Source organism: Hippoglossus hippoglossus, chromosome 5 (assembly GCF_009819705.1).
Source record: "Hippoglossus hippoglossus isolate fHipHip1 chromosome 5, fHipHip1.pri, whole genome shotgun sequence".
Classification (NCBI taxonomy): domain Eukaryota; kingdom Metazoa; phylum Chordata; class Actinopteri; order Pleuronectiformes; family Pleuronectidae; genus Hippoglossus; species Hippoglossus hippoglossus.
The window spans coordinates 17,988,786-18,011,038 of NC_047155.1; the positions used below are offsets into that span (position 1 = coordinate 17,988,786).

The following is a 22,253-nucleotide window of genomic DNA, read 5'->3' on the forward strand; positions in this document are numbered from 1 at the left end:
GCCACACAACACAAAAATGAAACTACTTGAGGCTCATTGTAAGTCTTTGTAAGACTTTATTAAGTTTATATTGCATACATTTACATTTATTGTAACTGAAAATTACTCTTGTCAGGATTCAGATTTCAGGCTGCACTCAATCCCATCAACTGTACATGATACCATGAATATTTATACTGATAATGTATCTTAAATCATAAAGTGGGGGTATTTGTCCATACATACACATACATGTTGTTGTGTCCCTGCACCCACAGAGAGAGGACATGGAGGAGAGAATCACAACATTAGAGAAACGCTACCTGGCCGCCCAGCGGGAAACCACACACATTCACGACCTCAACGACAAACTGGAGAATGAACTGGCCACCAAGGACTCTCTGCACCGACAGGTAACAAACACAGCAGCCACATACAGCCATGTACTACAGGAAGAACCCTCTTCCTGGTTTGTATTTATCAATCAACTGTCATTCAGATTGAAATGGGTGATCGCTATGTTGAGTAAAGCTCCGAATTCCATCGGCATTTAAATATAGGTTCGACAAAAGCACCTGTGAAAATTATCCTGTCAGAACTTAGCTAATAAACCCTGACACAAGAACTTTATCAGTATTAACCAGCCAAAAGTGGCACATTCAACTTGATGCAAGGTGACATGAGTTATTTTGTCCAAAAGTGTTGAGTGTGATGCATTCAAGGTCGAGAATATTATAGAAGAATATTTCAGTCACTTGAGTGAGTAAAAGAAATATCACACTCAGTGGTTCAACGCCACATGGGTCCACAACATCCTCCATTCAGGGCCTGTGTGATGTGTCCTTGCTGCTCCATGACTGCAATGCACTGGTTACAACTGCCTCGCACTAATGGCCCTCTTCTTTGTGCATGTGTGTGTGTGTGTGTGTGTGTGTGTGTGTGTGTGTGTGTGTGTGTGTGTGTGTGTGTGTGTGTGTGTGTGTGTGTGTATGTGTGTGTATGTGTGTGTGTGTGTGCCTGTGTGTGCATGTTTTGTGCGTGTGTGTCAGAGTGAAGAGAAGGTGCGCCAGCTGCAGGAGATGCTGGAGATGGCAGAGCAGAGGCTGGCTCAGACCATGAGGAAGGCTGAGACTCTGCCAGAGGTGGAAGCCGAATTGGCACAGAGAGTGGCAGCGCTCTCCAAGGTAACACAAAAACACACACACACACACACACACACACACACACAAAGTGCAGAGAGTACAGCAAATGATAATTTAGTCACAAAAGCTATAGAAACAGTCAGACATAAAGTTACAGTGGTGGTGGAGGCGGTTGAACTTACGTGTAAGCATCTCCCTCTGCAGGCCGAGGAACGTCATGGCAACGTGGAGGAGCGGCTCAGACAGCTGGAATCTCAACTGGAGGAGAAGAACCAAGAGCTTGGAAGGGTGTGTGTGTGTATGTGTGTGTATGTGTGTGTGTGTGTGTGTGTGTGTGCACCAGCCCTGCAGGGTCTCTCTGACCTCTCACTATAATGTGTGTGTGTGTGTGTGTGTGTGTGTGTGTGCTGATGCTTCACATTAGCTGGACGCCTTGACTCTTGGATCTGTGTTCCCTCATGCATACACTTCATGCACACAGGACAGACATGGTGCATTGTTGCATGAATTTAAACCAACTCCACAAATCTTTCACACACACACACACACACACACACAGACTGATTGGCTGCTATCTTTAGACTCTGAATAATTCACGCTAGGCAAATTTCTCTTTCTCTCTGTGCAATCTCACGACTATATTTAGTCGTAGGAGTTGATGCAAATGTGTGTTTGTTTGTGTCTGTGTTAATTAATTTTAATGGAATTATTGTAGAATACATATTGAGCAAAGCCATTTAAGAAAAGGCATTGAACCCTTTTTTCATCATCATGTAAATGACTGTAATTAAATCGCTCTGGCTGTGAGATACATTGCTGGCCAAGACAACCTATCTGGCAGCTTGTGATCTTGGGCTAAATGCACACTACATCCTTTAATCCATGCAGAGACATTTGATTAGCTGCATAAACACACCTAAACGGAGTCATGTCATGTTCTCTCTCTCTCTGATCACCTCCAGGCTCGTCAGAGGGAGAAAATGAATGAGGAGCACAACAAGCGTTTATCTGACACAGTGGATCGTCTGCTCACTGAGTCCAATGAAAGACTGCAGCTCCATCTGAAAGAACGCATGGCTGCCCTGGAGGACAAGGCAAGACCTGCGCACACGCTCACACGCTCACACACACACACACACACACACACACACACACACACACACACACACACACACACACACACACACACACACACACACACACACACACACACACACACGTGGCACACATTCATCTACGCAGCAGCAGCTCATATTACTGTTGTTCACATAACAAATGACCATAAGTTTATACTTTACTTGTTTTCACGTGGTTTCATTACTTTTTTTGGTCCAGAACTCTCTCATTCAGGACCTGGAGAACTGCCAGAAACAGCTTGAAGAATTTCACCACACCAGGGTCAGTAAGAACTCAGCAAATCATCAAACCACTGTTGCTATCATCACCTCGTGATCAATTTATAAGCCCTATAATAATAGTCACTTGTTTTCAGTTAGCTTAGACAATTTTTTACCTTTAAAACTTTAAAAGCATTTTACAAATAATACTTCTATTAAAGTTACATTTTGAAAACCAGACATTTGCTGTTTATATGGATTTTTACTCTGACTTGTAATGGAGTGGTACTATAGTAAAGTTATTGCTACTTTTTCTTGATTAAACAAACTGAGCACATTTCCCATAATCCCACCTGTCTCCCAGGAACGGCTGATCGGAGAGATTGAGAAGTTGAGAAACGAGATCGACCATTTGAAACGTCGCAGTGGGGTTTTTGGAGATGGAACTCACCCCCGGTACACACAGACGAACACCTCCTCCACACATGTTCCCTCATACCCTCCCTCTAACATGCTGCTTCATTATGATGAATGGGATTGTAATCTCCTTTATGTTTATCATCCCAGGTCTCATCTGGGTAGCGCCAGTGACCTTCGCTACTCTGTGGTGGAGGGCCAGGACGGCCACTACAGCACGACTGTGATCAGGCGCTCACAGAAGGGCAGAATGTCAGCGATGCGAGACGACCCAAACAAGGTGCTAATAAAGTCTTGAGCAGAACACAACAGCCCTGCAGTACCTAACACTAAGTAGAATGGCCAACTTACAGATCATATTTCTGTTATTCGTTTAACCACATTTACTCCTTACCAGTGCCGCATCCAAGTTCATGTCTGCTTTGCTAATGCGTGTCAGTGCCCGGCCAGTGTTTGAGGATCTTCATACCTAACTTACCATTCTTTACTAACCTCCCTGTCTTTCTGTCTCTCTCTCACCTGCCGCCATGGACATGCTGTCTGATGTAAGTTTCCTGTTCATCCATTTCTTATCTTAGCTGACCACATACCTCCACAACTGTCACATTGTATTTTTACACGTGTGCATGTAGACTACCTCTACAGATTTGTTTGTAATAAAGCTCATGTCTGTCTCTTCAGGTGTGCGCTGTGTTTGAACAGGACTACCCGTCACTGCGCGGCAGCGTCAGCCACCTCCTCGGCAGTGACATCGAGGCAGAGTCGGACCTGGACGACGATGTTAGCTCTACCCTGCTTTCCCCCAGCGGCCAATCAGACGCTCAGACTCTCGCTCTCATGCTGCAGGAGCAGCTTGATGCTATCAATGAAGAGATAAGGTGACAGATCACAGGCATATTAGATTATAGCACATGACAGTTCCATGATCCCTGAGGGGGGGGAGCTGCGTCAGTGCAGCAGCAAGAAACAGGATACAGATAAGAGGGGAACAACATATTAAAGATGATGCAAGAAATAATTACAAGAATAGGAACATCTTGGAGATACTGCAGCAAAATAAAGATGCTGCTGCTAGTCCAAGCGATGCATGGAGCCCTCTGGCCCTCTGGCCAGACAGGATGCACCAGAACAGATAGTGACCTTAGATATAGAGCTGATAACATGCAGATAACACTCTTCGTGTCTCGTACTGAAAGAGGATGCTAATTATTACAGAGATAAATAAAAAGTCCCTGTTGGATAAAACCGTTGAATCCTTCAAAGAAAATAATAGGCAGATTATTAAGCTAATATATTATTTCAACTCTACTGCATAGGTATGACAACATAAGAATGTGTGTACATGCATGTTTGTACGTGTCTGTGCAGGATGATCCAGGTGGAGAGAGAGTCCGCAGACCTGCGCTCTGATGAGATCGAGTCCCGCGTGAACAGCGGCAGCATGGACGGACTAAACGTGACGCTTCGACCGCGGGCCCTGCCCACCTCTGCCACCGCCCAGTCCCTGGCATCCTCCTCGTCACCGCCCAACAGTGGCCACTCAACGCCGAAACACCACGGACGCAACCCCAGCCACCATCTAGGCATCATGACTCTGGTCAGAGAGCACAGGCCTTCTATCTGATAAACACACTCTAACTGCAATTACTTGATGGTGTTGATGAACAAAAATTGTCACTTTGATAGCATGTGTGTTGTTTTCTTCAATAGCCAAGCGACTTGAGGAAACATCGCAGAAAAGTGGCAGTAAGTTTTCAAAGTCAAATTGTACCGTTTTATCGTGGTTGTTTTTTGTCTGACTGCGGCTTTTGTAACCCAGTTGCTTTTGTGATTCTTCCAGTCTCCAGTTGAAGTGGACAAAGCTACCATCAAGTGTGAGACGTCGCCTCCCTCTTCGCCCCGGAGTTTGCGGCTGGAAACCAATTTTGCCCAATTTACAGGCAGTCTGGAGGATGGTCGAGGGTAAAGAAAATATACATCCACACAGACAGATACGTAGAGCTGAGCCACAGGAAACAGCAGTCGCCATGGTTGAGTTACACTGTCTGATTTACCTGAGTAAACATAAAACATCCCCAAAACAATGAGGATTGTCCTGAGTGATGGCTGATTAATCGATATAGAGTATGGCTACAAAACAACTCAAATTAACTACATTAACTAGACTGACACTCGGTAGAGCACATACTCCACTAAGGCCCAACAGTCCCCCAATGAAACTACATTTAAATTGACTGGATTTAATCACTGGATTACATTTTTATTTCGATCTACACTAAATTACACACACTCATAAATATCCCCTAACTGCATACCCAAAACATGTCCGATTTTTTTCATCAAGATAAAAGATAAAACGCCCTCTCTCAATGTTAAAAAAAGTGGGAAAAAATTCAGTATTTTTTGTGTAATCCTGCCAACCAACAAACGAACACAGAAATAAAAACATAACCCTCTTCAGAGGTAATTTAAGTAAGTAAATATTTTCCAATGACCATGAAGATATCACCAATAATCAAAAGATCTTTAATTTATAAAATATTTCAACTCATTTCTGGCATGTGAGCAAATGTGATGATAGACAATCAGGTAGATTAAGAAATAAATTGTCCACTTCAATTCAACTCTGAAACCTTGTTTGCTCAACACACACAAAGTCAATTAATTATCAACAGTTGACAATAATGTGTGTGACTGTAGGTTTTAGTGTAATATTATTTGTTCCTGCTTGCTCGTTTCATTTGTTTGCAGCAAGCAGAAGAAAGGCATCAAGTCGTCGATCGGCCGATTGTTTGGGAAGAAGGAGAAGGGTCGACTGGACCAGACCATGGGCAGGGACGGACAGCCCCTACCAGCCTTAACAGGTCCACTGCTGACCTCATATCATACTACACTGTGTAGACTGCGTGGGATTTATAGAGATATAAATTAACACTGTCTTGCTGTATTTCAGACTTTGAGATGGGCATCGGCGACACTATGACTCTGGGAAAACTTGGCACTCAGGCTGAGAGGGACCGCAGGATGAAGAAAAAGTAAAACCTGTTTTTTCCTCTCTATTTCTATTCTGTTTATTACTATTTTAGTTACAGTATTAACTGAGCCATCTCTGGTGTTTGTCTTTTCCCTCGGCCTTTGTTTGCGATTGCTTCTTTAGGCACGAGCTTCTTGAAGATGCCAGGAAAAGAGGTCTGCCGTTTGCCCAGTGGGACGGCCCTACTGTCGTCTCCTGGCTTGAGGTATTCCACTTATCTGATTTCATCTCTACCAGCCATAAATGTCTTTACGTTAATATTACGGTGATATTAAATACCAGACTGACCATAGGAGCAGTAATCTGCTCTCCCCTCCTCTTCTATGTGGCCTTTTATGGTGACAATGGCGTTGACGTTGATTGTGTTGATGACTCTCACCAGCTGTGGGTGGGTATGCCGGCCTGGTATGTGGCGGCCTGTCGTGCCAACGTGAAGAGCGGAGCCATCATGTCAGCTCTGTCCGACACAGAGATTCAGAGGGAGATTGGCATCAGCAACCCTCTGCACCGACTCAAACTCCGCCTGGCCATTCAGGAGATGGTCTCCCTCACCAGCCCCTCTGCACCGCTCACCTCCAGAACGGTAAAACAAAAAACCTCCAACCAAAATACAACACTGTGGACTCACACACTGCGCTTTTTTCATCCACATAGATGCACATACACCAATAGCGAATAAATAAATGAACACAATGATCCCCTACACAAAACTCAACACTTAAAACCTCTTCCACGATTTGGCTCAACCTTCACTCTGCACCCTGGAGTAACCCATCACTGCTTTTTTTCCCCTTTTTTTGTTCGTCATCTCAAAACACAGTAGAGGCTGGTCTCTGCCTTTTACTGTGTTGACTTGTCCTTCTCTGCTGCCATAAATTGCATGGGGTTCTGTGGGAAAATAACACACATATGGTGCCAGATATAGCTACAAGCTACCTGCCCGAAATACACTCCCTCCCCTGGCATCACTCAACACAATGTTTGTCTTTGTGTGTGTGCGCGTGGGGGTTGGTGTGTGTGTGTGTTCGTGTGTGTTTTTGTCCTCTGAGCAGTCCTCCGGAAATGTGTGGGTGACTCATGAAGAGATGGAGAACCTGGCTTCCTCCACTAAAGCGGTCAGTACCATCTGGGTGCTCCCCTTCCCTTTACCCCCACCACCACCACTACCACCACCACCACCAAACACTCTCTCGCACTTGCCCCCACTATATCACATGCACATGCATTTTGTTTATCGCGCTGGTATTTGTGTGATGGGTGTATGAATGTTACTGGTGCAACCTATGGTCATGCGACCTGTGCTGACATGAAAAATCCAACTAAACATGATGATACAATTAACTGATATAGTTTGATGTTAACTGCAGAGTGAAAGGGCTTTGTGTGTGTGTGTGTGTGTGTGTGGTCCATGTAGTACTGACGTTGTGGGGACCTATATCTGTTAACATAGTCACATGGGGACTTGTCTTAATTATGGGGAAAAAGCAAATCCCCATAACGTACACCATTCAATTTTGTGAATTGGGGAAGACATGTTTTAAGGTTTAGTTTAAGTTTAAGTTCAGGTTAAAGGGATAGTTTACCCAAAAATGCAAATTCACTCATCTACTCAGCACTATGCCAATGGATGGGTGGGTGAAGTGTTTAAGTCCACAAAACACTGCAGCTATTGCGAGTTCTCGCTGATGTCGTCAGATGCTCCTTGGGCGAGAGCATAGAGGCGAGAGCTCGTGCAGTGTGTGCGCTTGAACACGACTCCAGGCTGAGGATATCAGAGGACATTTAGTCAAACATTTCTGGGCTTACGGACACTTGGATGACACCACAGGAGCAGTGTGGAGGCACGTTTACGTTTGAAGAAGTGGTTGCCATTTACTTCAATTGTATTGGATTTGGCTGCAAAGCTGTTTACCCCTGAAACTCCTAAAGTGTTTTGTGGACTCAAACACTTCACCCACCCCTCCATCGGCATAGTGGTGAGTAGATAATGAGTGGATTTGCATTTTCAGTCTCCAGGAAATCAATGTAAGTCAATGTAATGTCCTCTGGTTTGCATTTGTGTACATGTGTGTATGATCTATTATATTATGTTAAATTAATACTATATGTGTATTTTGTTAGCACCTGTCTCTAACCTTGCATATTGTCTCTACCATGCTGCCACTCAGGACAATGAGGAGGGCAGCTGGGCACAGGTGGGGGCATAACATCTGCTAACAACTGTATTTGCAGCCACACTCTTCACTAACACACTTATTTCAAGGGAATCTTTATCATCTTCAGTATTGTACTCAGATGTAACATTACATGAAATGTGGTGTTTGTCCAAATGTGACGTTGTTGTTGTTGTTGTTGTTGTCCTGCTGTTGAGTTATTCAGGTGTCACTTTCAGTACCTTGAGCACTGAAAACAACTAAATCCCACTAAATTCATTCTATTGAGGCTGCCCTCAGAAAACTCAGACACCAATTTTTCATAACCTTGATGCTTTAAAATAAAAGCATCTGTTTTGCAAGGTACCAGTAAGAGTGAGTAGAAGAAAAAAAATTAAGTGAAATTACCCTTTAACCCAAATAAATGATGAATATTTTCTTTCTATTAACCTTTCACTTAAGCCATTTGCAAATGTTCAAAGCCTTGATGAGCTATAGCTGTTAACATGCAAATAAAATAATAATTGCTTTGTATTTAATACTGCGCCGCGTACTACCTGATTAGACTTCGGTCCGCATTTAGAGCAGCCTTCAAAATGTGACTATGTATAGGCATGTATGTTTTAAATCCGGGTAAGACCTTGCACATATTTTTAAATTTAGATTCACAATATGACAGAAATGTGATTGGTTTTACCACATAAGCAGCTTTTTTGCTCAAATGCAGGTTTATGCCTCCATACCGGCGACATCCAGTTGCCGGCGGCATCATGTTTTTGGGTTGTCTTTCAGTTCCATTCCTATGAACCGATATCTCAAGAATGCCTTGAGGGTATTTCTTCATATTTGGTACAAAAGTTCACTTGGGCTCAAAGATGAACTGATTCCATTTTGGTGCTTGGAGGTCAAAGGGACCTCACATCCCTGTGAATGTGATATATTAGGACTCCCTGTAGGGTATTTCAGTACATCTGGTAAAATTCACCTGGACTCACCGATTAACTGATTCGATTTCAGTGGTCAAAGGTCAACGTCACGGTGGCCTTAAAAAAATGTGACATCTCAAGACTGTTTGAGGGAATTTCTTCAACTTTTGATCAGTTTTCACTTGGACTACGATTTTCAGATGAAGTGATCACTTTTTTGCGATCTCTGGTCAAAGCTCACAGTGACCTTATATGAATCTGGGGGGGGAAAGTATGTAGAAATATGAACACAGAAACTGCACTGGTTGGCGGAAGCATACAACTGCAATGCGGTTATTCAGGTTTTCACATTAATCAGTGTCACATCCATGAAGACATATACTGTATATATTTCTGAAACATAGAGCAGTCCCTTTTGTTTCTGTTGCAAAATCAGTAGCATTATCTTCATGTCTCCATGTAGACTCTGGCATATGGAGACATGAACCATGAGTGGATCGGGAACGAGTGGCTGCCCAGCCTCGGTCTGCCTCAGTACCGCTCCTACTTCATGGAGTGTCTGGTGGACGCACGCATGCTGGACCACCTGACCAAGAAGGACCTGAGGAGCCACCTCAAGATGGTGGACAGCTTTCATAGGTCTCTAACCGTGACGATGAGTTTAGCTTCTGTTTGATCAGCTTCTGCTTTCATGTGCTAACTGGATACATTAGCAATGGAGATGAGGGGACTAATGATGCACATGTGCTTATCCCTTTCTGTGTGTGTGTGTGTGTGTGTGTGTGTGTGTTGTACCAGGGCTAGTCTGCAGTATGGGATTATGTGCTTGAAGAGACTCAATTATGACAGGAAAGACCTGGAGCGCCGGAGAGAGGACAGCCAACACGACATGAAAGGTACACTTTACTCACACCCTGAAACACACATACAGTGACCTAAACAAAGCAAAACAGGAAGCACACGGATTTAAATACCCTGAACATGAGTTCACACACATCCAAAGTCTCGTCAGGCCAGAGCACCACCTAGTGGTTTTGCCTGATATTGTTAATTTGGCACGCGCACTGAAACAGCTGCACCGTGCACTGTCATAAAACCAACTGAGGCAGGCCTTCAACCTTATGATCCAAAGCGCTGCATACCAAGAGTAGTCTGCACACACAGACACACACACACACACACTTAGATCTAACCAGTCCTCTCGCCCTTTTGACCTTGAGTTCTGCACATGAACTTGAGTCAGCTGTCGTGTCAAATCAGACTCCTGCCCTGTTTACACACGCATACACACACATACACACACACACCGCCTGTTCCAACTTGGAAAGCTGGTTGACAGCTGTGCTTTAAATGAACAAAGGGAGTGTGCCAGTGAGTTGACACTATGTTAGCAGGCACATTACCTCTTTATCCCTCTCTCTCTCTCTCTCTCTCTCTCTCCCTCTCTCTCTCTCTCTCTCTCTCTCTCTCTCTCTCTCTCTGTCTCTCTCTCTCTCTCTCTCCCTTTCCACTTCTCTTTTCTCTAAATCTATTTGTTTCTATTTGTTTTTAATGACAATTGCTGTCACTGCACATAACGTTGTACCATAAATCTGAGCCCCTCCCTCTTTACGTTTAGATGTGTTGGTGTGGACCAATGAGCAGGTGATCCACTGGGTCCAGTCCATTGGTCTGAGGGAGTACAGTGGCAGCCTGTTGGAGAGCGGCATTCACGGGTCGCTCATCTCTCTGGACGAGACCTTCGACTACAGCAGCCTAGCGCTCATCCTGCAGATCCCTATGCAGAACACACAGGTGGTTATTGAGGAAAGATTTCAAGTGTTGTGTGAGCAGTTCTTAAGGATAGTTTGGTCCATTTTGTGGGCAGACTCAATGATTTATGAAATCTCAACATCTGTATAGGATATTGTTCACAACATCTACATTTCTAGCAATAACATTATATTTTATATAATGATACTTTACTTTTGTTGGCACTGTGGTTTGTGTTCAGCCAGCATTTTGCTTCTCCACCTGACAACATGCTGCCAACATTTAGTACGGCTTCAGATTTGGTTGTTCTAATATAAAAAGTTTTTCTCACTCAGAATTCACTTAAAACAGTTCCCTGATCACAGGCATCAGTACAGATGACTTGCCCAGTTTCACATTCATAGGTGCCTGTTTTTGGCAGTTCAACTGCAAACATGATGGTTTCTAATAAGTAGAGGAACCACTTTTTAATTCCTCAGGTATTTCAAAAGCTTCCGTTGACATTATGGCCTCAGCTCGTGTTTGTTTTTCTGGATCCTGGTTGGTGAGCACTCACATCGTCTCTGTGTCTGCTCTGTTTTTCAGGCACGGCAGGTTTTGGACAGAGAGTTCAACAACGTATTAGCTTTGGGAACTGACCGTCATCTAGAGGAGGTGACCTTTCAAGCTGCTGCTTTGATCCAATACGATATTGTTGAAAAAGGGCCAAATGTCTGACCTGGTTTTTCTCCCTGTCCCTGTAGAGTGGGGACGACAAGTCTTTTCGACGCTCTCCGTCATGGCGCAAGAGGTTTCGGGCACGTGAGGGAGGGGCGGGGCTGGGGATGATGGCAGGGTCCATGGAAACACTGCCTGCTGGCTTCCGTATGCCCTCCATGTCCATGCCGCCCTCTGTGAATTTGATGTCCAGGAAACAGCTGCAGCCTGAAGGTTAGTTTCAGTACTAACGAAAGGATTCTACCTCGTATATTTTGTGTGTGTGTGTGTGTGTGTATCTTTGCTTGCCATTCTCTCTGCTTGTCCTGACTGACTAACTGCATGCTGTGTCCTCTCTGTCCTTTTGTGCCCACGCCCCTCTGTGCCATATCTTCTCAAGCTCCTCCCCCGGCGCCCCCGAGACTCGACCCTTCGGCCGTGCGGACCTACTCATGCTAACTACTCTCTGCTTACTAACAGGAGCGCTAATGCTACCAGGTAAGCTAATGAAACACTACCTGACACTGCTGTACTTCCAGCTTGGTGTGCTTTTAACCAGCATTTGCCATCTGTGTGGCCTGTGGAAGGAATATGGCTTGACCTTTACTGTACTAATACGTGTAAACGGCTGATTTACACAAACATTTAAGTAAAATGTGATTTTAGTAATCGTTCAGAAAAATGTTGCTCAACCACAGGCAGTTTATAAAGATTGAGGACATTGTCTCACTTTCCTCTCTCTGTCCCACTTCTCCTCCTCCAGTGCATTCTCATTACCTATATGGACACATGCTTGCGGCCTTTTGAGAGTGATATGCCAAATCTGGAGAGGAAGTCCCTGGGTGCCACTGCCCAGCCTCACCTCCCACCTTTCACCTCTCACCTCTCCTTCGGACACGTGCAATACAGAGGCCAACTCTGATCTTTGAACTCTCGAGAGTGCTCATTGGCTGCGCTCGCTGCTGTAAACGAGACTCGTCCCAGTCTCTCCCAGTTTACCCCAGTGCTCCCAGTAGCCTTGTTGTTGTGGTGTTGTGCTCCTGCTCCCCCTGGTCTCAGCTGTGGGTTCTCGTGCTGGTTCTATTAGTCTCAACATGGCCAAGTTCAAACCAACTTTGCTGTGTCATCACATCTGAGTTAACACACTAGTTGATTAGTGTAAAAAGAAAAAAGATTTAAAGCGACGGTGAGCAGCTGTTGATTTGGACTTGGGAATGATGAATACTTGTATAAATGGAAGATCCCACTGCACATTGCCCCTCTACCGGTTATGCAAGGTATTACTCATTTATCGTCTCTGTACATAAAATGGATGAATTATGTTTTTTATAGAAATATTATATATATATATAAATATATATATATATATTGGAAATATATATGGAAAATAATATAATATTGCTGTATGAAACCCAATGCCCTGTATTCGATAGTGACTGTTCTCTCTCTCTTTCTCTTTCTCTTTCTCTCTGTGTCGGACCTTTGTGCGTCTTTTGCTGTATGCTGTAAGTGTGTGAATCATTAGTGAGAGGGACTCACAAAAGACGGGGTGTGTTTCTACAAGGACTCTTCACAGGTTCATGGGTCCAAATTCAGACTTCACTCTTTGCTTCTTCCTCTCCAGTTCTTTTCTTTTTACTCCTCTTCTTCTGTTGACACCATGTAGCTGTTAGCTCCCCTCTCTCCACCTCTCTCGCCTTCTGTATGACACTATGTAGCCTAGAATAGAGAGAATCCTTTAATATGAAGGTGTGTGTGTGTGTGTGTGTGTGTGTGTGTGTGTGTGTGTGTCTGCGTGCGGCTGTGTGTATGTGTGTGTGTGTGTGTGTGTGTGTGTGTGTGTGTGTGTGTGTGTGTCTGAATGAGTCTCTCTGCTCGAGACTTGCAGAAAGGTCGTACGTGTGATGGGCCGACCCCAGCCATTTGACCATGACTATTTTCTGTGAATGGGTAGTGTGAACACTGTAGCTCCTCTCTGTCGATTCCTTAACTCTTCTCTCAAATCAAACTGTAAACTGCTGCTCAACATCAGCCAATGATATCCACATAATACTGCTCAACGTGACGGACTCGTTCTGATCCCGTCCCGTCGCCTCCCGTTCAGTTGCCATAGAGACGTGACAGTGAGCAGTTTTGACTCTTGGCTGACCAACTCCTCATCCAATGAGAACACAGCATATGGAACCAGTGAAGTGCTGGATGGGTGTACAATCTTTTTCTTTTTTTAACAGTTTTTCCAAGGTGTCTAAAAGGTGTAATGTGCTATGTGGCAGCTATGAGTACTGTGTCTTTATTCCAGGTGTGAAACAATGCTGACAAATCAAGATTTTATTATTTGGCTATTCAAAAAAAGTGTACTGTATTTATGACACTATATAGACATAAGTAAAGCTGTTTTTTTTTACATAAATTGTGTTTGTTGTGTTCTTTTTAAAGACGTCAAATCAGGCAACAACAGACAAATGTATTGAAAATGGTCTTTATTGCAAGAATTGGACAGAAAATATCACTTTTTGGAACATCTACAAATACACAACAATCTTAGTTATAAAAGTCAAAAATAAGTTAGCAAAAAATAGAAAATAAAATGGCAAAACCACTCTGTAGAAAAAGGGAACGTATTTACATCACTAGCATTCAGTTTAAATTAAGCAGATCTTGGTCAAAACTGCCATGGTACATATTGGCCCCACAAATAAAACTCATGTTGTTCTAAGCATAAAAACACACACAAAAAGAATGAAAGATCTGGGAAAGGTTTCGAAAATATGAAAAACTTAAATTAAGTGAGGATGAAAATAATTTTCTTATTCCTCTTGAGCTCTATCAGACAGGAGACCTGTCAGAGATCCACGCTAGTTACTCGGTGTTGTTCATGCAGCAAAATGGTTGAATCTCTAGTTATAAAAGGCTCCTGTGGGTCTGACAGGCAGGTCTAGACCACAGAATAAGGCAGGGAATAATGGCAATAAGGCCTCGTTGTGAACAGGATTCAGTTTGGCTGGCACAACCATAGATCCGCACAGTTGCAATCCTAATATATTACAATTTTTTTTTAATTTAGCACAGGATAAAACGGAACAGCTGAAAAATATATTGAATTGGACTTTGAAATTAGTTTTAATCCTCTATATCAATTTTTCTTTTATTTTGTGGATCTCTGTGCATTTATGGGTCCAATGAGTGGAAGGTCTATTTGGGAATGTCCACAGGAAAGGCCACGGCTGCATCCGCTGCAGAGATGCTTTCCACGATGGAGGTCAGCGCACGCATGTTCCCCTGCTCTGGAGAGTCGGAAGCACTCAGGAGATCTGCAGAGAGACACAGTCACACAGTCAGTATCAGAGTGACGGCACACTTATCTGCCCATGGTGTCATAATGAGTGTGTGTGTGTGTGTGTGTGTGTGTGTGAACTGTACTCACCCTCGCTGCTGTAGCTCTGTGTGCACTGCTCTGGAGTGCTGCTCCACTCCGGGCTACTGCAGCAGGTGCTGCCTGAACTGGGCTCGCTTGACGACGACACCTGTTGCCATGGAGATGCACACAGAAGTTGCTGTCAGTCACTGTGTTATGACACGGCACACCCTGCCCCACATAGACACACACATACACACAACTACACACACACACACACACACACACAACACCACTACTACAAATGCATGTGACCCCTCAGAGACAAACTCAGAAGGATTACCTCAGTAAGAGAAATTACACCTTCCAATTAAAAAAACACAGATGGAAATAATAAAAAAGATCTTGGAAGATCATGAACATTTGACAGTGAGAGTTGTAACTGGATTTTGGGTTTTGGCACCAGTCTCATCAGCTTATAATCATGAGAAAAAGCATGTTTTCTGAAACATTACTGGGCTGAAAATCGGATCATGACTTAAAACACCACTGAAAATTGGGTAAAACACAAAAATATAGATCCGTCAATTCATCTCCACAACTGAATTTTCTAAACTTTTCCCCAACGATCACTTCCAAAGCCAGTGTTAGAGCGGACTAGTTCAACAAAGTCAAGAACATTTTTGTTTTCATTATTTTTTCCAATAATTAATTATCGAGTGTTTCTCTGTCTCTACTCCACATTTGTTTTTTGTCCCAGCATCACCTTTCCTGCCACTTTCTGTTTGTCTTTTGGCTCTGTTCTCAGTGTTTAATATGTGACCTTCTCCTCATCCCTCCTCATCCCTCCTCATCCGTCCTACTCACTCTGGCCTGAGCCGTGCTGGGTCGGTAGTGCAGTCCCTGCTGTCCTGTCTCAGTGTCCTGCTGGTTGAGGGAAGACACCAGGGCCTGCAGCCTTTCGATATACTGGATGGCGCTCCGCAAGATCTCCACCTTGGGCAGCCTCTGGTTGGGGTTCATCAGGGTGCTCCTCTTCAGAGCGTCAAAGGCCTCGTTCACCTTCTTCAGGCGCCTCTTCTCCCTCATCGTGGCCGCTCTCCGACGGTCCATGGTCACTGTCTTTCTTTTGCAAAGCTTACAGGCCCAAGGGAGGCACTGGCCTGGGCAGTGGGCCTCGGAGTGAGGTGACATGCTGGACGGAGAGGCTTTGTCCTCTGTTCCTGTGACCCCAACTCCAACACCCCCAGACAGACTCGCGCACAAACCCATCATGGAGTTCCTGTCCTGGTAGCCGGCTTGGTCGTACCCCCCGGGCAAGCGAGAGGGGAAATAGCTGTCCCCTCCTTCATAGAAGCGCTGGTCAGGGAAAAAATAAGGGTTGGTCTCGAAAAGCTCCATACTGGACGGCACTGTGGTCTGGATTTGAGGGAACGAAGATCCCTGCTTCCCCTGGAACCTCTCTTCTGTGATATGGTCTTCGGTTCTGTGAGCTGGAGCGTGTGTCGGGAGTGTACGTATGTGTGTGTGCCTGTCCTCGCCCCCTTGCCTTTAGTTTGTGATGAGTGGAAGACGTTTGGAGAACAACTGGTGTGGAGCAACTGTAGGCTGGCATTTAAACCCCTCTGCCTGCTGTAGGATCACAGGGTTAAATTTAGCACGAGCCCCCAGAAACCTGACCCGACGTTTAGCTGTTGCTGCACATCTACACTTCACATCTTTGTTGGGCCCTGCTCTCTGGGGCTTTAGGGCCCGTTTGTGTTTATGTGTGCGCGTGTGTGTGTTTCTTAAGAGGCCAGGATATGATCAAGTTCCCGTGGAAATGGGAGAGATAATCTCGGATCAAATATGCCCGTTTTAATGAGCTAATCTTAGACTAACGTCTCCCTCCGTGACACCATACATGTCCCCTGGCATCGGTGGGTAGGTCGGGGGGTCCGGAGACAGCTGTCACTTCTACTGGGAGCCAATGATATGCAATGACGAGAAGGTGTTCGAATCCTAGTTGTTGATGAGAAGGAAATGAGGCCCGAGATTGTTGTTTACTCAAAACTGGGTCACAGATAAACACTTGATCTCCGTTGTGAAGGGTCAGAATCATGAATGAGGTTGATGTAAAATATGTAAAAGCTCCGATGCCAGACAATAAAAGGGTCCGGCCGTTGTGGGCGAGTCTCGTTTTTATGTAACCACATTCATATCTGCTGACACTCCCTCTAAGATGATTGCACAGTGATACAAGTGACCTCAGCATCACTGGATTCTGAACCAGACAGGCCTGTGCAGGAACGAACAGAGGACTGTTCAGTCAGTCAAACGCCAACTTGACACCGGCTCCCGTTACTCTCAGAATTCAAGAGAAAATAACGTGTCGACCACTCCGAGGAACGGCCTTCGTATGTCCTGTCCTCTTCCAGTCAGCCGTAGCATTAGCGTTAGCCACCAGGTGTTAATCCTACCAGGACATGTCTCACCTCATAGCTCACCAGCAAATTCAGACTGGCTTCCGCTGTAGCGCGGACGAGCAGCCAAGACACACACTTCTGTCAGCAGAGACGTGGACTGGAATGACAGGCATAGTGTGAGATGTGTCACATCCCTGTGTATCCCATGTCACTACCACAGGTTAATCACTGTAACACACATATCTGTCAGGAAAAATTTGGAGACAGAGGGGTGGGCCATAAAACCTATGGAGACGTACTGGTGACACAAGACAAGCCAGAGCTTTGTCTCACGTCGTCCTTTCTCTTTCTCTGAATGCCTTTACTCTTCCACCGTAACATACAGTAACACCATAAGTTTATATAGACTCTTTAAATGTTCAATGAGAAATAGTGAGAAGACAAACCAGGCTAATATTGTCTTGTTTTATTTAAATTGGCCAAATTACATCACACAAAAAGAGACAAGAGGCAGTAAATGGTTATTCCATGAGTAAATATTATTGAATACATCAATACATTTTGTTAGTTTGATAAATTAAATTGAAAATAAAAGCCTTTTAGTTAAGTTACAATTTGATTATTTATTTCGTTTTATTTACCTTTTACCATGCTGGTTTCAATATGAATATGAATACAGCAGAGATGAACAGAGTCTTTTCTTTTCTTTTTCTTGGTCTTGAGTGGGATAGTTCAATGGTAAACCTTAACAGAGCAGAGCTGTCATCATTGTTAAACTTCATTTTTTTTAAATATATTTATCATAAATAAATGCTGTGACATTTCCAAAAGCTATCATATTAGTGCTTTAATGAATGTAAGTGCACAGGACATCTATATAAACTGCTCAAAAAAATGTATGGAACACTTAATCGTCACAGTATAACACTAAGTCAGTTTAACTTCAGGGAAATCAATCTGTCCATTTAGGAAGCACAAGTTATAGTGATTAATCTGATTTGGTGCAAATTAAAGTGACAACAGGTGCAATCGAGAGGCCAGAGCAAGACAACCCACAAAAAGGGAATGGTTTTCCATGTGATGGCCACAGACAGCTGCTCTCTCCTTATCCTTCCTCACTTCTATAGATTTGTGTTCTGCTAGTGTCCTTGTCACTACTGGTAGCATGAGGCTGTACCTGCAGCCCAATCAGGTGGCACAGGTAGTCCAGCTCCTACAGGATGGCTCATCCATACGTGCAGTCGCAAGAAGGTTTGCTGTGTCTCCCAGCACAGTGTCAAGATCATGGAGACTGGAGACTGGCCATTACACAAGGAGAGCTGGACCGGGTAGTAGAAGTCAATCCTGCAGCAGGACCAGTGTCTGCTCCTTTGTATGAGGAGGAACAGGAGGAGCACTGCCAGAGCCCTACAAATGACCTCCAGCAGGCTACACGTGTGCATGTTTCTGACCAAACTGTCAGAAACAGACTCCAGGAGGGTGGCATGAGGGCCGACGTCCTCGACCTGTGCTCACAGCCCAGCACCGTGCAGCTCGATTAGCATTTACCAGAAAACACCAGAATTGGCAGGTCCGCCACTGGTGCCCCGCTCTCTACGCAGATGAGAGCAGGTTCACACTAAGAACATGTGACAGGAGTGAACGAGTCTGGAGAAGCTGTGGTGAACGTTATGCTGCCTACAACATCACACAGCGTGACCGGTTTAGCGGTGGGTCAGTGATGTATCCTTGGAGGGTCCCATAGACCTCCATGTCATTAGTTAGGTGCAGGGATGAAATCCTCAGAGCGATTGTCAGACGTTAAGCTGGTGCAGTGGGCCCTGGGTTCTTCCTGGTGAAGGACAATGCCTGGCCTCATGTGGCCAGAGTGTGGAGGCAGTTCCTGGATGATGAAGGCATTGATGCCATTGACTGGCCCTCACATTCCCCTGACCTAAATCCAAATTGTGCACCTTTAGGACATTATGTATTGATGCATCCGACACCACCAAGTACTACCCCAGACTGTCCAGGAGCTCACTGATGCCCAGATCCAGGTCTGGGCGGAGATCCACCAGGACACCATCCACTGACTCATCAGGAGCATGCCCAGATGTTATCAGGAGTGCGTATCCAGGAACGCGGAGGCCATACTAACTACTGAGTCACATTATGAGTTGCAACTCCACACAAAAAGACCACAGCTGGGATTTGAACCAGGAACTGTAGGGCAGCAGTGCAAACCAACAGGAGCTGGTTGCTAAAAAGTTGCTGCTGAATTAACTTTGCTTTCTTTGATCACACACCTTTCATACACTACCGGCACAACCATCAGGCACAATTAGGAGTTCAGTATCTTGCCACTTCGGAATGCAGACTGAAGAAGACTGGGAATCGAACCACCAACCTGGTAAGTGGATAACCCTCTCTAACTCCTGAGCCACAGCCACCCATATTACATTACATCACATTTTATAATTTGCTATTCTTTAATTACAGTAGCCTGTATTTACTGTTATATGTCTCTGTATGATTTTAAACTTATTCATTTTGGAATAAAAATCTAAGTTGGGATTTAAAATGTAAATAATGTAATGGCTTGTCGAACATAACATAATGTAAGATGTAATGACTGCAGGCAGCAGACTTTCAGCTGTGGGACTGGGTGACAGGCAGCGGTGTGGCCTGCGGGTCGTGGTGGAGTCTTGGGCTTTGGCCTCGGGTCTGGGGTTGAGGCGGAGTGGTAGCTTGGCGCAGGGCTGACAGGTTAGTCCGTGATGGATAGTCACTGATGGTGGAGCGAGTACAAAGACGCCTGTGTTGGACTCAGGGGTGAAGCAGGGAGGAGGGGTGGGGTCTGCAGTGTGTCAGAGTCACTCATAACCCTCTGTCATCTTAACCCATTGTCAGCAGAACTGGAGATCGCGTGTGTGTGTTTCTGTGTGTGTCTTGTCGCAATGTCGGCCGCACACTTGTGTCTCGTTTGAGGAGCAAGCCCCCTCTCAGCATTTTTTAAGTGAACACTTGAGGTGCAGTAAACCAGGGAGGAGTGTGGGTGTTTACTGACTGTGTGCAAATACTCTACAGACCTCAACCCAGTGAAGGAGTCATAATAACAAAATACATATCAGATCAAACATTCACCATAACAAGTGGCAACTGAGATTAGACCTGGATTTCATTTGTCTTTTTAAAACTGGTAGTAACACAAATTTTTTCTTCAAGTATTTACGCATTCGATTTTATTATAAAGACCATGTAAATATCTCAGAGAAATAAACAGTAATAAACCTGTTTGACATGTTTGAAACTGTAGAAGCCAAGTTGGTTACCCTGAAAAACATGTCTGTACATAACATACACTGTGTATGTGTGCACAAGGGTTTATGGGCCCCATTTGTGCGTGTTCATGACTGCGCGTGTGTGTGTGTGTGTGTGTGTGTGTGTGTGTGGGCTGTGCGTAGCGGGGTTTGCCCTGTCACTGCAACACTGTTGCACTTCTTGTCATTGACAAGCAGCAGCACATTGTGGGACAGCTGAGCGGGAGGGAGGAGGAGGAGGGAGAGAGGGATCAGGCCTCTTCACCCCAGGTTAGCCTCAAAATCATCACTGACCTGGAGAGCTGACATCCGAGCGCACACTGGAAATCTCAGAGATGTAAGAGGAGAATAACATAACAACAGTGAAGGAGATGATTAAATGTGGATAAACCAGGACCTCAGTCCAGTCAGTTACATTGTAGGATACAATAACCCCAAAGTCAAAGTCATTCAGTGGAACACGTGTTGTGATGTTGTGATGTACAGGTCGTGTATTTTCTTAGTGACTACTTCATTTGGGACAATTTATATGGAAAATATAGACCGTGCTTTGGGACTATTATTTTAGTTTGTTTAATCATGTTGACATTTTTTAGAGGAATTTCCATAAATTAACAATAACTAAAATCCGAATAATTGAATTTTTTATCCTCAGAAAATGTATTCTTTGTTTTTCATTGTTTGAATAGTGGGATTAACTCCAGATTATCTGGCGATTGTTTGGAATTCATTTACAGACATACACTGGTTACATTTTCCCAACAGTCACTACCAAACCATCGTGATAATGCAGCTGACGATGGGCGAGAGGCGGGTTGCACTCTGGACTGGTCGCCCACACCGTCACAGGGAGAACACGCAAACTCCACACAGAAAGGCCCTGACTGAACCAGGATTCATGCTTATCCTTTATGGGTCATGGGTGGGGTTGGACCCAATCCCAGTTTAGTTCACTAATAATGAATGTTCATTTCTACAGTTTACGTTCGTGTCAATTCAACAAAACTTGGTAAAGCTTTATTGCATCACTCGTACAGTTGGTAAACAAACCTTAAGTCGTTTACCACCTAATTACTAATGTAGGGTACTATGGATGTTTGTAGTAGATGTGATATGATCATGAGATTTTAGATAATAAACAGTAAAAGAAAATAGAAGGGAATAGAGAAATAAAATGTAGTAAATAAAAAACACGTGTCTGCATTACTTAACCGTCTTAACTCTGGACTCGTGCAACAACATCATGTACAAGATGAAGTACCTTTGGCAGAGGACACAGTCGCCATAGTGACAGCAACAGATGCCAAAGTGTGACGCTTCAGAGCCTTTTCATTCTGTCACCATGATAACTGCACGTCAATTACTGACGACTGATATCAGTTTGTCCAACAGCAGAAAGTTTATGGTGATATTATACCGACCATAACATTAATGGTGTTAGATGACTAAGCAGTGAACTCCTCCCAGATGATCATCAAATCAATTACCTTACTACTGAGATTCAAATGAATGGGAGCAGTCCGAGCTGAATACTACACAACTGTGAGCCCCTCCCCAACTATTTCTGTTGAGTAATGAACCTTGCATAAGCTGCAGTACTGTACCATTTGACTGATGTCTAAAGGTGATGTGACACTATTATTGTCCTGGCTAATCAACGGGAGAATACGCTCATTCATTCCTGTTCAGAATGAAGCGCCCCACCTGTGTTTTCACAGAGCTCTGGAGGCCTGGAGAAAGCTTTCAAAGTCAGGGGGG

At 44.3% G+C, this 22,253-nt stretch overlaps 2 protein-coding genes across 10 annotated transcripts in view; one reads left to right on the top strand and one right to left on the bottom strand.

The window, feature by feature from the left end:
- The window catches only part of ppfia4 (PTPRF interacting protein alpha 4), a 57,620-nt gene extending 43,783 nt beyond the window's left edge, over positions 1 to 13,837 (top strand). For 4 of the 9 annotated variants that reach the window (XM_034585423.1, XM_034585425.1, XM_034585430.1 and 1 more), the window contains 24 exons: positions 258 to 392; positions 1,029 to 1,163; positions 1,326 to 1,409; positions 2,084 to 2,215; positions 2,457 to 2,519; positions 2,823 to 2,914; positions 3,026 to 3,155; positions 3,557 to 3,753; positions 4,244 to 4,472; positions 4,586 to 4,621; positions 4,716 to 4,837; positions 5,627 to 5,739; positions 5,829 to 5,910; positions 6,033 to 6,114; positions 6,292 to 6,492; positions 6,962 to 7,024; positions 8,078 to 8,104; positions 9,452 to 9,627; positions 9,787 to 9,884; positions 10,607 to 10,782; positions 11,326 to 11,394; positions 11,484 to 11,670; positions 11,837 to 11,934; positions 12,200 to 12,399. In XM_034585423.1, the coding sequence (XP_034441314.1) occupies positions 258 to 392; positions 1,029 to 1,163; positions 1,326 to 1,409; positions 2,084 to 2,215; positions 2,457 to 2,519; positions 2,823 to 2,914; positions 3,026 to 3,155; positions 3,557 to 3,753; positions 4,244 to 4,472; positions 4,586 to 4,621; positions 4,716 to 4,837; positions 5,627 to 5,739; positions 5,829 to 5,910; positions 6,033 to 6,114; positions 6,292 to 6,492; positions 6,962 to 7,024; positions 8,078 to 8,104; positions 9,452 to 9,627; positions 9,787 to 9,884; positions 10,607 to 10,782; positions 11,326 to 11,394; positions 11,484 to 11,670; positions 11,837 to 11,895 (2,688 nt within the window). In that variant the 3' untranslated portion in view covers positions 11,896 to 11,934; positions 12,200 to 12,399. Of the gene's footprint in view, positions 1 to 257; positions 393 to 1,028; positions 1,164 to 1,325; positions 1,410 to 2,083; positions 2,216 to 2,456; positions 2,520 to 2,822; positions 2,915 to 3,025; positions 3,156 to 3,556; positions 3,754 to 4,243; positions 4,473 to 4,585; positions 4,622 to 4,715; positions 4,838 to 5,626; positions 5,740 to 5,828; positions 5,911 to 6,032; positions 6,115 to 6,291; positions 6,493 to 6,961; positions 7,025 to 8,077; positions 8,105 to 9,451; positions 9,628 to 9,786; positions 9,885 to 10,606; positions 10,783 to 11,325; positions 11,395 to 11,483; positions 11,671 to 11,836; positions 11,935 to 12,199 lie in introns of all 9 variants that reach the window. The other 5 variants (XM_034585427.1, XM_034585428.1, XM_034585426.1 and 2 more) reach the window with 3 other exon arrangements.
- Positions 13,838 to 13,901: 64 nt separating this feature from the next.
- Positions 13,902 to 16,387, bottom strand: myog (myogenin). The gene is made up of 3 exons (XM_034585433.1): positions 15,659 to 16,387; positions 14,861 to 14,960; positions 13,902 to 14,747 (listed from the first exon to the last, which is right to left on the bottom strand). Exons 1-3 carry the CDS (start codon positions 16,190 to 16,192, stop codon positions 14,629 to 14,631), a joined length of 753 nt encoding a protein of 250 aa, XP_034441324.1. The 5' UTR covers positions 16,193 to 16,387; the 3' UTR covers positions 13,902 to 14,628.
- Between the last annotated feature and the right edge of the window lie 5,866 nt (positions 16,388 to 22,253).